At 39.4% G+C, this 15849-nt stretch overlaps 2 protein-coding genes across 3 annotated transcripts in view; one reads left to right on the plus strand and one right to left on the minus strand.

The window, feature by feature from the left end:
• The first annotated feature begins 877 nt into the window (after positions 1–877).
• Positions 878–3135, plus strand: LOC127427424 (cytochrome c oxidase assembly factor 3 homolog, mitochondrial). The gene is made up of 2 exons (XM_051675032.1): positions 878–1214; positions 2462–3135. The coding sequence occupies exons 1-2, from the start codon at positions 1010–1012 to the stop codon at positions 2563–2565; spliced, it is 309 nt and encodes a 102-aa protein (XP_051530992.1). The 5' UTR covers positions 878–1009; the 3' UTR covers positions 2566–3135.
• Positions 3136–3642: 507 nt separating this feature from the next.
• LOC127427371 (serine/threonine-protein kinase WNK4-like) overlaps positions 3643–15849 on the minus strand; it is an 89362-nt gene continuing 77155 nt past the window's right edge. For both annotated transcript variants that reach the window (XM_051674942.1, XM_051674941.1), the window contains exons 15-20: positions 13385–14259; positions 12332–12422; positions 9719–10325; positions 8078–8283; positions 7386–7438; positions 3643–5300 (exon numbers count right to left, since the gene is read on the minus strand). In XM_051674942.1, coding sequence (XP_051530902.1) covers positions 5298–5300; positions 7386–7438; positions 8078–8283; positions 9719–10325; positions 12332–12422; positions 13385–14259 — 1835 coding nt within the window. In that variant the 3' untranslated portion in view covers positions 3643–5297. The remainder of the gene's footprint in view (positions 5301–7385; positions 7439–8077; positions 8284–9718; positions 10326–12331; positions 12423–13384; positions 14260–15849) is intronic.

Raw genomic sequence — 15849 nt, forward strand, 5'->3', positions numbered from 1 at the left:
GATGTTATTACTTATAATGTATTACTTATTATTCGGGCAGCTAAGCCCAAGCCATTTGTAATAATATGCAGGTAGTGTCAGTATCCCTTTACCAAGGCCGAGCCTACAAGGTTAGTTATAAAAAAAATAAAATAAAAATAAAATAAAAAAAGCACAACACAGCCGTACTCTGGCGAGGATATCAGAGGCCGTTCGTTTTGAATGGATGTCTATGGAGGAGATGCTTCGGTACGCTAAATAATCTGTTTTTGTGAGGAAACAGCTCCTCACTTAATGAGCTGACCACCTGTCTGCTAATCTTCAACATGTTTTACACTAAACTATATATGAAGTTAACTACGATAAAATTGCTGTTTTATAAGATAAGTCACGGACAATTTTGCGACAGGTAGTTGTCAGTTTACGGCTCAACCGATTTATTTGTATGGTATCCGCAAACGGTGATGTACTGTCGTAACACGTTAAACGCTGTTTATTGACACCAGGGCCATTAAATGAATGGCTCAAAAGACTCATGTGATCCAAATTGAACGTTATGCTTTCTCATATGGTAAAGCTGTGGAGGTTGGTATCTAAGTTTTAAATATTCTCTGGTAGTGTTAATTGCGACTGCGCCGTACCAAAGTTCTTTCAAGTCAAGTCAATTCACTCGGCAGCCATCTTTAGAACGCTCCCGGGCAGGCTGGACAGTTATTTCTATGGATACCAGATAATGCGCATGCGCATTCTCGATTGACTTGACAGGCTATGTCTGTACCTAAAAGGTGATTGGCTGGTTTACCTGTACGGCGGGACTTCCTTTTCTACATCCGTTGGGCGTTCCGATTTCTCCCATGAATTTTAATACCAGTGGGCCGTCTCTGCTAAACTGTCTCTGGCCGTACGAGCCAAAACCTATGAAATATGTGGATTGACTGGTGTAGGTGTAAACCGACTAGCTGCGCAAATGCGGTGCAGCATTGACGGATTAAATAACCTTGCATTGCGTCACAACAACTGCGTTTGAAACATGGCAGACAAGACTAGTCAAGGGGACCCGAAGCCTGAAGCCCAATTTGCCAAGAGAATAGACCCTACAAAGGAAGCTTTGAGCAAGGAACAGTTGCAGTTCATCCGACAAGTGGAGCTGGCGCAATGGAAGAAGAAAACCGAGAAGCTCCGGGGTCGAAACGTTGCGACAGGGCTCGCCATCGGAGCTGTAGTACTCGGCATTTGTATCCTTTAAAACTCTTGTTACACAAGGTTATGACTTAAGAGTTAGCTACCTTACTGTCTAAAGGAGTGTTTTGGAATTACCTCAAGAATAGTCAAACAACTATATTGCATTGTCTCAATATCATAATAATATTCCTATTAACACCCTAATTAATGGTACTTTGATAAATAATCATGGTACTGAATGATTACCATAGTCATGTACCATGTTATTTACCTGTCCAGAAAAAAAAACACCACCATCATTATTATTCGTAGTAGTGCTACTACTATATTAAAGGTGCTGTAAGCGATTTTTTATTTATTTATTTTTTTAAGGTACAGTTCACCCAAAAATGAAACTTCTGTCATCATTTATTCACCCTCATGCCATCCCAGATGTCTATGACTTTCTTTGATCTGTAGAACACAAACGAAGATTTTTAAAAGAATATCTCAGCTCTGTAGGTCTATACAATGCAAGTGAATGGTGACCAGAACTTTGAAGCTCCAAAAAGCACATAAAGGAAGCATAAAAGCAATCAACAGGACTCCAGTGGTTAAATATCTTCAGAAGCGATATTATAATATTTCATTTTTAATTTAAGTCCTTTTTTACTATAAATCTCCTCTTCCAGATTCTTCTACTTTTGTTTTTGGCGATTTGCATTCTTCGTGCATATCGCCCCCTACTGGGAAGGGAGGAGAATGTATAGTGAAAAAGGACATAAATATTGATCTGTTTCTCACCCACACCTATCATATCACTTCTGAATACATGGATTAAATCACTGGAGTGGTATGGATTACGTTTATGCTGCCTTTATGTGTTCTTTGAAGTTTTAAATTTTTGATCAGCATTCACTTGCATTGTATGGACCTACAGAACCGAGATATTCTCCTAAAAATCATAATTTGTTCTGCAGTAGGAAGAAAGTAATTTTGGGTGAACTATCCCATTAATGAAATAAGCAGAAAATGTCCATATTTCCCGAAAGATATCAATGAAATAGGTGTATATCACACCTGTCCCTGTGACAGCGCTAGTCTCTGAAAACAATGAAGAAATAAAAACGGCTGCGAGTTTGAGAACGCTATTTTATTTATTTTTGTGGCACCATTGCTTTTTGCTACGTGAAGTTTTAGAACTGTTAAAATCGCTTATGGCACCTTTAACCAGACGTTGTAGCATCATGTTTGCCAAGATTCAACTCCATCGGACTGTATTTATCTATGAGTACCATTTGCCTTCACCACTTGTCCACAGATGGCTACACTTTCTACTCTGTATCCCAAGAAAAAGTCATGGATGAAATAGATGAAGAAGCCAGAGCTGCAAAAATACGTGCACCGAAGACCGGAGCGAATTAAGCTGTCATATCATATGGTTTTGAGCTGCTGTGGGAACCGTTTGCACTGAACATGACAGGAACATTACTTTGGGACGAAAGTGGCAACACAGTTTAAACCAATTCAACAGACGGCCAGCAGAGGGCGCAGAGACCATTGCACCATCTCCTGCTTGGCTCAAAACTCTTCAATCAATGATTATAAGTTTAATTTGACTGGAATATGAGGAGGAACAAGGCACTTGCTCATCTTTACCGTCAAAACGCGTTTCTGTGTGTTTCAATCTTAATGGAACAACGTCATTATGCAGTTTTCCACAACATTAGTGTGGAAACATTTAAAGGGAATGTCATACTACCACTATGCTAAGTATAATTTAACACATGGCCATAGCAAGGTATTGTTTCCTATTAAAAAATACAGTTTAGAATTTGTTGTGGGCCCCTATGATCATTACCACCTTTCACCCCACTAGCTATGGCCCTGATTTAACATTAGCCTTATTGGGGATGCTGACAAAGATACATAATCAGCATACTAATTATTTAAATTATTGGTATAGATTTTCATTTGTTATTTTTTTTTTTTTTTTAAGAACACAATAAATGCGTGTCTTAAATATTATAGTGTCCAAAATGAATATTCAAACTAACAGCAGTCATCTTTATTGAAATTTATTGGTTTAATGTACAAATATGGTCTAAAACCTGATACATAATCATCATGAGCAAGAAGGCAAAGCAAGTGTTGCATTGCACAATTAAGCGATCAGTATAAAAGAGCATAAAGTAACCTTCACCTCAGTCTGAAACACGATCATTGTGTTCGTGTCTGCAACTCATTTTTTAAGAAGTTTGTTCACTGTGCATATATAAAGGCATTCAAACATTTTCACAGTTTTGAATGAACTTATAACGGATGTTATCAGATTAAAGACCTGTTCGTGATGCTATTGGCATCTTTGTGTGAATTGAAACCCAACACATGACTGTGTTACATTCTGGTGCAATGCATCTACATAGAAAAACTACAAAGCCAAGCTTTTATAGCCAGGTTTAGCTGTCCCATCCATGCAGATATTTCACATTAAGAATACGTGAAATGTCATATAAGTGAATCCGAAAATCGACAGTGATTTTACCATATGTATAGAGGCGCAAAAACCATATATGCAAGGTATGCAACGCACAGGGGCGCCATGTAAAGGGTGGCGCGACTGGCCTCAACCCCTACCACACATATGTACATTGTAAAGCAAAAATTTAAAGCATAAAACATTTCTTTGGGATCGACTTGGTGAGTATAATTGAAGACGCTGAAATAAAGAACACACTTTAATGGACTGCCCTCTGTGAATATTAATAGTCAATTCATCATGACTTGAACCGTACTTTCATTGACTGACCATCCCAATGAAACTTTGAGCCATATGCCAAAGTGCAGTGTGCGTACATTTTTACATTTGTCTTTAATCTGATCTATGGTTGAAACTTGCATTGCTCAATACATAGTGAAACTGATAAACAACATAAAAAATATATATATATGTAAATAAGCATAGGCATTGCATTGAAAACAGTTGCCACTTTAAAGTCAAAGAGGCACTGTATCTAAACAGATAGAAATGTCAAAGCTGGCATAAATCAATAACACAATTCAAAAATAACATTTAACCAATCCACCCTCAATCTATATAAATATTGTTTCATACACCATTGTTATTTGTTCACATTATAACTATGGTCGTAAAAGAGACCCCAAGAGGCTCTGATTTGAAAAAAGTCAATTATACTGTACAAGTAATAGTAAAAGTCAAGTAGAAAACAAAAATGGTGATTGCTGTGATTACTTTGTTGGTTCACATCGCAAAGACACTTTTGTGTACAGCGCAAACACAGGCAGTAGAAGACAGACAGCAGGACAACTAATGTCCAGAAGTGGACTGTTGTTTCAGGTGCACCTGTTCAGCAGTTTGTTTCCTTAAGTTCATTTTTAGAAAGTGCAAAAGAGACAGTTGAGAATCATAGTCAGTCCTGAGCCATTAGAGAGATCAAACGGAGACATCACACAATGTCACATCACTAACTTTTCCATAGCAACAGCATCGTGTAACAGCAGAGTTCTGCCAAATGATTGGTTATTCACAAAATTAAGCAGACAAAGGGGTCATTCACACAGAATACGTCCTTGCATTCTAGACAGATTTTCTTTTTTGCTCCATCTAGCTGTTTCTGAACGCATCCTATGTGAACGGCTCCTGAGGCATTTATGCTAGCATCAGTATGTAGAAAACATGTCACCAAAGGCGGAAATCACACAGTAATTAATATTTAGAGAATGCTTCTTAGTTCTTATACTAAGACACTGTACATCAGATGTTACAAACTGTAAAATCTTTTCTCTTTGTTCTTCCAGTTCAGCCTGTGAGAAGATTTAATCTACATCAGTATCTGATTGCCTCAGATGTTAAATCTGCACTGGGCACTGGCTGTACTGTGTTTAATGAGGCTCTCAACACAGTAGAGCAGTTCATTACGAGGGCTGATGGATGCAAGAGGGGCAGTGGCTGTGGCTTGATCCAGTGAGCGGAGGACCGGGTGACCACTGTAGGCTTTAGATCAGGATAGTGAGTCTCTATTTCTCTGTGGCTGGTTGTCCAAAGATTTTTCTGCTTCTAGCAGGTGGAGTAAGAGCAGTCACAAATGAATGAGGTAGTCTGACGAAGTCCCGCCAATGTATCCAGCTAAGGGTTCTTACTGATGAGAGAAGAGGAAAAGAGAGAGATTATTCACATTTGGATGCATGAAAATGTCAGTGAAAAAAACACAAGTCATTTTAATATATCTACTGTATATAGACGTGTCCCTTGTATAACAAGCCTTCATTTTACGTAAAGTTTTCATGTTACCCCAAATTAAAAAGCTTAAAACTAGCTCTTAATTTGTACTGGTGTCGCTGCATTGTGCATATTCAAATTAAGTCATTTTGTTTTATTCTTTTCAGCAGAAACCCAGAACTTTGAAAATGAAATGTCATGTTAACAAATATCTTGTTAAAATCTTTGATGTTTGACTAAATGAGTCAACATTTTCCAGACCAGCAATGCAGAAATGTTTTATCCATTAACCTTGTGCAACCCCACGTCCATGTGCGCGGACGTTGTATTTTGGCTTCACTATATGCAACGCATAATTTTAATGAATTTTTAACGACTGAATACTGTTCACAAGACTCAACACTGTTATTTAAGGGTTAAACTTCTGATGCACCACGTCACATGACAACAGCGTGACGTTGATTTCCAGGAAGTGCCAACAAAAGTGCCTGGTAAAAAACCTGTTTGGTTGTAAAGAGTAGCGTCTAGTTTCGTTTGATATGCCGATTTAAAAAATCTATTCATTTTTCGTGCTGATAAAGATGATGTCCACACATGTGGAAATTAGGACTGTGTTCTATGCAGCTAACTACATTCACTCTTAAAATCCGACCAAAAGTTCAGTTTCAGACTGCAGATGATGTTTGGACAGCACGTGTTTGGCAGACATGGGACAATGAGAGTCAGTACATAGATTCAGAATTTTATAAAGTAAAATTTTTATTTTAACATGGTTGGCAGTGATTTGATGATGTTGGCCGTTACTTTTTTTTGTTTTTTGGATTTTTCCCCTTTTTCTCCCAATTTGGAATGCCCAATTCCCAATGTGCATTTTTTAAGTCCTTGTGGTCGCGTAGTGATTTGCCTCAGTCCGGGTGGCGGAGGACAAATCCCAGCAGCCTCCACGTCTGAGATCGTCAACCTGCACATCTTATCACGTGGCTTGTTGAGCACGCCATCCACCGTGGCAACCACGCTCAACTCACCACACGCCCCACCGAGAACAAACCACATTATAGCGATCACAAGGAGGTTACCCCATGTGACTCTACCCTCCCTAGCAACCTGGGCTAATTTGGTTGCTTAGGAGACCTGGCTGGAGTCACTCAGCACGCCCTGGGATTCGAACAAGCGAACTAGCGAACTCCAGGGGTGGTAGCCAGCATCTTCACCACAGAGCTACCCAGGCCCCCCGTTGGCCATTACTTTTAATAAGAATTATTTATTCAGCTTTATAAATGTAGTAATGTCTATAACATCTCAAAAACATGAATAACCAACACTCCTGGAAATATTATAAACAATTTGATGAAAGAAATCTGACTTTCTATAGCTTGGTATTACTTAAAATTTGAAAAATTAGTCCCGCTGTCCACATATGTGGACATACATTTTTAGGAAAACTATTTGCTCTAGAAATTATATATATATATATATTTTTTTTTTTTTTTTTTTTTTTTTTTTTGCTTGTTTATTAGGTGCAACTACTTACAAATCAAAAAGGGAAATGAAAAATGCACACAGCAGTCACGAGGGGTCTCAGGAGGTTAAAGATGCATTACACTTGAATAATGTAATTGTGTTTGCTAGGTCAAAAGGAACTTATGTGGGCATTTAATTAGTTATTAACAATTCATAGAGGGTTTTGCTCTTTTTAGTATTATTTTATATAGTTGTTTTATGGTAAATATCTGGTGATTATATCTTATTGTGATTGGTGTTCATGTTATTTCTCATTGCGCATGGGAATGTGCATAGCTGAAGTGCAGATTTATGCATGTAAATCCAATACATTATGGTAGTGCTGGTAATTTAGGGCTTGTTTTACAATAATGCTTTGTAGAATCAGACAAATTACATTAATTAAATAGGGGAAACCCTGTACTCTACCTGTAATCAGTAGAACATTTTTACCATTCTAGTAAAATCAGGCAAATGCCACTCCTTTAGTAGGCGCTGAACCTACCTGGGAACTGCTGCTGCTGCTGTTGCCACTCAAGGAATTTTTTCTCATGATTCCTGTGGACCAATAAAAGTAAAAAAAAAAAATTTACCATTTAAATTTACAGAACCTAGTGAGCTGCCTACATAGGCAGCATTTTAAAGTTGTTAACAATGCAAAGGCTGTTCCAAAATATAGGCAGCATAATTATGCTGCCCTCTAAGATATCTTCAATTGGGCAAATTCTAAGGCAGCATTGCATATTTGCTTCATGGAGAAGGTAATTTCATAATGCACTGTGACAACCTCAGCAGAAAAATCCACCCAAGATCAGAAATACAGAAATAATTCCTTCAAATACTGAAAATGATTGAAAAAAAATTGTTTAAAAAAATTTGTTAAATATAATTAAAACGGACCATTTTATCCCAAATTTGTGTGTACTTTGTTTTTTATGCTTATTAGTGTATTGTGGGGTTAGCTTAGCAACATGCTAATGCCAAACTTCAATGAAATCAATTGTTAGTTGAATCTCCAGTGCAAAAAAAATTCACTTATGAGGTTCCATTACAGGTGCTGCCTTAAAAGGTAGCTGTCTTTGTAGGTGGTAGATAGCAAGGCAGCTCACTAGCTGTTGGAATAGAGCATATAGTTTTGTGCTAATGATTATGGTTAAAATCTGGATACTTAAAACCAAGTATGGATCAGTGTTTTACCTGTTAAAGGGAGAATGTCCACTCTCTGCAGGCTGTTTCGGCGTGATGAAGGGAAGTTTCCTCCTTTAGACAGTCGGCGCTGGCGGCTAGACAGCATAGCGGCTGGAGACACAATGCAAGGAGGAGGAACCTTCCCCATCTTGGCATACAGTTCCTCTATCTCTCGTTTCTGTACTGTCTGCAGAGTTTGCACCTCACTGAGATGCCTGAGAGACAGAGGAGAAAAAAAGAAGGATTCTGAGAGGAATAATAAAAAAATAATTTCTTAAAGAAAATGCCTGTGCTTGCAATTAGCAGCAGTAGAATAGTGCTACAGTTAGGCTGAGGTTTTAGGCTTCAGTTCCGCGTAAAGGGTGAAACATACTCTAAACAAGTATGTGAACGCAGATGCTACTAGCTACGCAAGCTTGATTTTGTGCATTGTTGCATTCCAAAATGTGTCAGACCATGATTCATAACACAACGCAAGTACGCATTGCATTCTCTACGTTGCCACAAGGGGCGCTATAGCAGACATAAGTGTGAACGGCCTGCTTCTATGGTGAGTTTTTCTCTTTCAAGCCAGTTACTATCACAGTTTGAGGTGAATATTGCTGAGAAAGCAAGGTAAAGTCAATTTATAACAAATCATCTGAATAACAAGTCAGGTTTAAAGGTGCTGTAAGCGATTTTAGTGTTCTGAAGCTTTTACGTGACTGTTGAATTAGCCACACCCCCTCATTCCAAAACCCCGCCCTCCAAAGATAATTTTGAGAAACCAAAACAGATGCAGCATTGTTTGTTCCTGTGGCTGTCAAATTCAACAGTGGCACAATAGCGCCCTTAACTGACAAACATTATGAATCATAGCCTCAATGATCCGCTTCAAATGAGAATGAGCAAAATGACTGACATGTGAAAAGCATCAATGTCCGCGATCCGCAGACACATTTTTGTTTGCAGTTTACAAAGTCTACAGCTATCACAAAAATATCTCAGAACACTTATTTCATTAATATTTTTAAGGGAGTAGGAAAAAAAAAATTTGCATACTTTTCCACGAAAAATCGCTTACAGCACCTTTAAGGGATGTTTGAGGGTAACTCCATTGTCCACTTGAGTACTGAGGTTTGTTACCACCGCAGTAACGCAAGAGCGCACGATAAGCATGTTCAACCAAACCGCATGTTGTCAATGCACTGGCCAAGTGCTTACAGCTGCGTACGCGGAATTGCACAAAGTTTGTTTCTTGCCTAAATGTTTTCTGTCTGCAGTGCAGAAGAATTGACACTGTTTTTGTACTGTAAAGGCTATAAAGTTCAATAGATGCAAGGAAGAAATTACCAATAACAAAACAGTATGCAAATATTTGTAAGAAAGAAGACAACTAAGTTAGCAAATATTACGTCGGCAACATTGCTGTCTGTTCTGGTGTCGAAATTTAATTGTACATTTCTTGAAAAGTCTAAAAACTAACTCTTAAATGATCTGCAAAACATAGGTAGAATGGAGTCTGTACATACAGAGGTTCAGTCTGATTTAATTGCAGAAATTTAAGACTCAGATATAGGGGTCTGGAGCAAACCCTAACTAGAATGTTTGAGGAATAGTAATGCAATGCTGCAAAGCTTTTCAATTTGATAAACTATAAAAGTCCCTTACTTTTCCCTCAGCTCCTGTAGCTCCCCCCATATCTCATCATCTTCGCTCTCTGATACGTCGCTGCTCAGGTAGGAGGAGCTCCGTGTGTAGCTCATCCAGAGGTTATGAAGAGGAGTAGGATACGGAGGGCTGCCCGTGTTGCCATCCCACAGCCTCCCCTCAGTGTCCAAAGCCACAGAAAACCCACTGTCCACTGATGTCCCCATGAGACCTGGACCACAATCTGCTCTGCGTCCCTTCTTCCTCCTGTGCTTCTTATCCAATGGGATCTCATCGTTATCATCCTCAATTTGTTCTTGCTCATCCATCTGTGCTTTTTGGTCCTCTTTTCGAATGCTCTGGTCAGCAGAACTCGAAGAATCATGCAGAGTGTCACAGGAAGGGAGAAGGTAGAGCTTCTGACTGTTTTCCACTGAGGGGTTTTGCTTATGAGCTAAAAAAGAGGACACAGGCTGATCGGGTGATCTGATGATATGGTCTGGTGTTGCGACTGGTGTGGTCGATGCTTTTACGGGTGTATTTTCACTTTTTGTATGTGTGGCTGTAGTGGGAATCTCTTTACTCGGTGACACCTGAAAACGGCCCACAGTCACAGTCGATTTGGGCTCTGTAAGAGAAAAAGTGATAAAAAAAAGACCGTAAAGTTTTAAAAGAATGATGACAATAGGTATGGCTGTAAACATGCCCATAAAACCAGTACATCTCGGGCCGGCCCTGAGGCTTAAAGGGATAATTCACTCAAAAATGAAAATTATGTTATCATGCTATTCTAAACCCATTTGACTATTTGTAGGACACTAGATGTTTTTCATTATATTACTCTTACAATTTCTGCAGTGTATAGTATACTGTGTTTAGTATCCTAATTTTCTGTATTCATAGAATACCCAGATGGCCTACTATAATTCGCTAATATTTGCAGAGTACAACGTGGTTAGAGTTAGAGCTCATACGGCTTTGGTTACTGTATCCCACAATGCAATATGCTGACAAATGAGTACTATCAGCCACAAACATCTCTTTCATGACTCATTATTTGATCCAGAAAATAGCAAAGACATTTCTTTTTACGAAAAACAAAAATGATCAAAAATGCAAAATAACATTTTTTTTAATTTTTTTATTTACAAGATAATAGTAGGACGTCACTCTTTAAATTAAAGGAATAGTTCACTCAATGAAAACTGTGCCATAATTTGCTCACCCTTGTGTTTTTTTTTTGTTTTGTTTTGTTTTGTTTTTCGCCCTAAACTACACAATTTCTCTTAAACATGCTAGCCAATGTGAATGAACTTCTTTCACAGTGCTCATGAACGTGCAATGGACGCAATCCTAGATTGTTTCTCACATAAACTGACTTTATGCCTTCAGAAGATTTGGAACATGACACACGAGTCGCATGAACCAATTGTATGATACTTTTGTGTCATTTTATGCATTAAAAGTTAGTCACTACCCACTGACATTGTTTAACAAAGACGGCCCAGGATTTTTATGAAAACACCTTTTGTGTTCCGCATGAAGACCCCAGCACACTTACGGAGAAGTTCAGAGCCAAAAAGAAGTTCAAAAAAGCTAAGCAATGATCAGACACCGAACAGTCAGACAACAGCCACACCGCATTTAAATATAAGGACACTCAAGACTAAATGTAAGACCTTAACTAATGTGACATTGGGGCCTGGGTAGCTCAGCGAGTAAAGACACTGACTACCATCCCTGGAGTCGCAAGTTCGAATCCAGGGCGTGCCGAGTGACTCCAGCCAGGTATCCTAAGCAACCAAATTGGCCCGGTTGCTAGGGAGGGTAGAGTCACATGGGGTAACCACCTCGTGGTCGCTATAATGTGTGGTTCTCGCTCGTGTTGGGGCACGTGGTGAGTTGTGCGTGAACAGCGTGAAGCCTCCACACGTGCTACATCGCCGCGGTAATGCGCTCAACAAGCCACACTTAAGAGTATTTGAGTAAATATGATTCCTTTTGTAGACTAATGAAACAAAAACAAAAAAAATCAGATGACATTTTTTTGGAAAATGTCGCTTCACAAAAGATCGTACAGATGTAGGTAAATCTGCACCAGCTCGCTAATAACGCTGCACGCTGATGTGTTCATGATCACTGATCTTCAATGACTGAACAATGTAACTGGAATTAGCTGTTGGCCTCAAAGTAGGAAGAGCTCCATGTCACACCTACTGATTTCAGCATGCAAAATAATGAGCTCATGTGACAACAGTGTAGCATAGTACTGTTAGAATGGTGTATAATTGCATAATGTGTTCTGTTTCACATATTCTTAGTGTTCCATCCATTAGTATGACAGCTAATATTCCATTCCAAGCATAGCCGGTGTTACTTCGGTTTTGGAAGCTCGCACAAGGCTGTGTCCCAAGGAACATTACAACCAGACTTTTTGGTTGCGCAAGACCTCCACAGGATAATAATGTCCACAAAACTCTCTATGAGAGCGAGAGGTATTAACCATTTATTTAGACCAGCTTCATTATAAAAGCACATTACGCAAAGAAGAAAATCTAAGTGTACCAGGTAGTGCGTAGTTGTGTTGCATAAGTGCAAGCATTTGTGTTTGTGTTTAGGGGTCAAATTTCTTACCAGATTCTGAAGAGATTTCTTGGCACTGAGCCCCTCTGTTGCTCTCTGGTGCTGCCAGGGGGGATAATGATCTAGGACTGGATGACAACACCTTGACGAAAGCACAAGACCATTTAATTCAGGTAAACTTTCACATCTGGGTTTCATAGCTGAGGATGAGCACTTTTTGAGCTAATATTTCAACACTGGCCATTTACATATAGTGACATGACACGTTTGCCAACACTGTGGAAATGAAAACAATCATGACACAGCAAAGCTAAACATTTACTCAATGTTAAAATAAAAATGTACCCTAAATGAAAATTATGTCATTATTTACTTACACTCATAAACCAGAATGACTTTCTTTTTTCTGTGGAGCACAAAGGTGAATTTTTGAAGAATATCCTGGCCACTCTTTTCCACAAAAAAAGAATGAATGAGGTCTAAAATGGCAAAAAAATAAAAAATAAAAAAAATAACAAAAAGTATCATAAAAGTGGTCCAGTCTTCTGGACCCATAAAACAGAGACTGCACAAGGAACATAATGATTTTCAAGTCGTTACTAAGTGATAATCTTTATCTTCAGTGAGCAGTTAACCACTGCGACTGGGTTTTTGAGTTGCAGTTTAATTGAACTCGAGAACCAGATCAGACTGATTTGTGAATTAATCATTAAAATTTCTTGAACTAGATCAATTAATTCATTGAAAAAAAATTGTTCATGAATCAGACATCACTACTTATCTCATGAACTGTCATGTATGTGCCAAGGAGATGTCAAGGTGTTTGGTGAATAACAAACATTTTTGTCTGTTCCTCACACAAAGGTATTGTATGGCTTAGTGCACAAGTCATATGGACTTCGTTGATGATACTTTATGGTACTTTTTTGTCATTTTGGAGAATGACAGTCTTCATTCATTTTCATATATAAGAGTGGCCAGGGTATTCTTAAAAAAAAATCACCTTTTGTGTTCCACAGAAGAAAGAAAATTATACAGGTTTGGAACAACATGAGGGCGAGAAAATTTCCATTTTTGGGTGATAATGCAGTATACAAGGCTTACTCTGCATTCTGGGCTTGCTCGAGGAGAAGATGACAGCCCAGATGAAGAACCGGAGTTGGTCCACTGGTCCAGCGAGTGCCTGGGGAAAGCAGGTCTGTACCCATGAGGCAGAGAATATTCCTTGGAGAATTCTTGTGCATATAGATGAGAGCTTCTCAGCATGCCCTCCTGAGAAACAGTAGAGGCTGTCTGCTGGGTGGATATAGGAATGTTACTGGGTGAAGTTGACGTAGGAGTAGCTTGGGAAGGTGGTGACATCACAGTGTCTTGGATCCCAAAGTGGGAATCCATGGTTCGGTAATACTCCTCCATCCCTGGGGTGTACGCCGCCTCCCCGGATACAGATGGGGTATATTGGGGCACATACATAGCGGGATAACCCGGTTGAGTAGGTATGTGGTGGGACAGCTGAGGTTGGTAGCCTGGCATGGGCTGTACCATGGATGGTATGGCTTGTGCAAGGCTCGGGACAGGGATAAAGGAATGTGCCATGCTCATGGCCATAGACAACACATTAGCCAGGGAAAATAAAGGTTGGGTGTGGGGTGGCCACATAACAGGTGTCTGAGCAGGTGTCTGAGGAGGCGATAACAGGTTGACGTCAGATATGGGGCTTGAGACATCTGAGCTGTGGGGGCTGGGGGAGCCAGGGGTGGATGCAGGGGAGGAGAGGGAAAAGGAAGTATTGCTGTGAATACGGGATAAAGGGGCATGGGTGGGTTTGGGGGAGGCTGATTGAGGTGGGTATGGGAAGGGGAAGTGGGTGGGATTGTTTATATATGAGGGCATATACTGTTGAACGTGAGGTAGTTTGGAATGAGGCATTCTGGGATCAGGAGTGTAGACTGAAGGGACATGATGGGGATGAGGAGAACCTGGAGAATGACAAAGAAAATGATTTTCAGGCTTGATTTGTGTATTTTCTGAAGACAATCTGAGTGGTCATTGCATGTGCAAAACTCGGTACCATGATGCAAGTGTGTATTGTGTGGCTGCCAGAGTGCTGGCTATGCGGTTGCTAAGGTGTTCTGAGTGGTTTTTATGCAGCGTTCCATTCAAAGTCGGATGTGGGAAATTCCTACTTGATATCGCCGATCTACAACCGATAAGGCATTCCATTGCCTTATGCTTGAAGATCTTGGCGAAATCAGAGTTTAAGGTCCGATTGAGTTTCCAAGTTGGAAGTCTGACTTTAAGGTGCATTCCATTGCACTTTCTGAGTTGAATGGAACACAGCATTAGAGTGTTGCTAATCAGTTGCTTGAGTGTTCTGGGTGGTTGTTATCAGGGGTTAAATTAGGATTTTGGACTGGGGAGAACCCTAAAAATGGGTAATGAATCTGATGCTCCCAGAACATAATTTCTTACATTATTAAATTACTGCTGTCAGTCAATTAAAATATTGAATAACGAGTTAATTGTGATTAATCACAGATTTTGAAAGTGCTGAAATTAAGTTCTATTTATACTATACTGTCAAAATGCATTTAGTTCTTTCTTAGAAAGGAAAAGAAAACAATATGTAACAATGTTTTTTTTTTTACATTTTCCAAACAAAGCCTTCCACAGTATAAAGATAGAAATGAACTGAAACAGCACCAATCAAGTAACATTAATGTTTCCTAAAGTCTAAGTGGGAGAGACTAGTCCCCATAGGTTGCATAATCGTTGCATTGAACATTAAATATCTTAAACCCTCATCCTCCACAAAATTAATAGACCGGCAGGATGTGGCTATACACTTTGCTTCAGCAATCGTGAAGCCGCATTCACATGGTTCATCAATGCACCGCTCAATGTCAGCGTCAAGCGCCGCTTTGCAGTTTTATGTCATTCCGAACACACGGCCAACTTCTAGTTCTACTTTTTGCACAGGCACCACCCACGTAATGATACTTCATCTGAAAAGTCCAGTTGTCATTAACTGATGCTTCATAAAAACCAGCGCCAATGCTGTCAAAGTTGAAATTGTTTGAACTTTGAGCAGCACGTAACAACACTTGACGGAAGCGCAACACAGTGCTGGGGAAATGCTGATGCTTCACTTCATAGAACTCAATATATACGGCAACACTGAAGTGAGTCGTAGGAATGTGACTTTAGTTTGCTGCGCGTGATAGTAGACGTACCTTCCACACTAGAACTCCAACAAGCAGCTACTATCCTGCACTGAAGCTATAAACATGTTGGAAATATGCTGAAAATATGAAGATCTGCTGAGACATGCAGACCTACAGTATTTTGGATGAAATCTCAGCTCAGGTGCTACAAAAAAACAACATAAGCTACTGTTGTAGTCCAGCTCAATAGTAAGACGTCAAATCGTACTTAACATAATAAACAATCACTCAACGATGATTTCAATATCCATGTTAATATTTATATAATAAATCTGCATTACAAGTCCTACCTGTTGCTGCATAACAGTCTTTTGTGCGGGCTTAACTAAACAGGATGGGATGACA

This window comes from Myxocyprinus asiaticus, chromosome 36 (genome assembly GCF_019703515.2).
Source record: "Myxocyprinus asiaticus isolate MX2 ecotype Aquarium Trade chromosome 36, UBuf_Myxa_2, whole genome shotgun sequence".
NCBI classification, from domain to species: Eukaryota; Metazoa; Chordata; class Actinopteri; order Cypriniformes; family Catostomidae; genus Myxocyprinus; species Myxocyprinus asiaticus.

Excerpts from the sequence above, each read along its gene's own strand:
- LOC127427424 (XM_051675032.1), top strand. The coding sequence starts at position 1,010 with ATGGCAGACAAGACTAGTCAAGGGGACCCGAAGCCTGAAGCCCAATTT. Across the intron at positions 1,215-2,461 it reads AGCTGTAGTACTCGGCATTT|ATGGCTACACTTTCTACTCT; the intron begins GTATCCTTTAAA and ends ACTTGTCCACAG.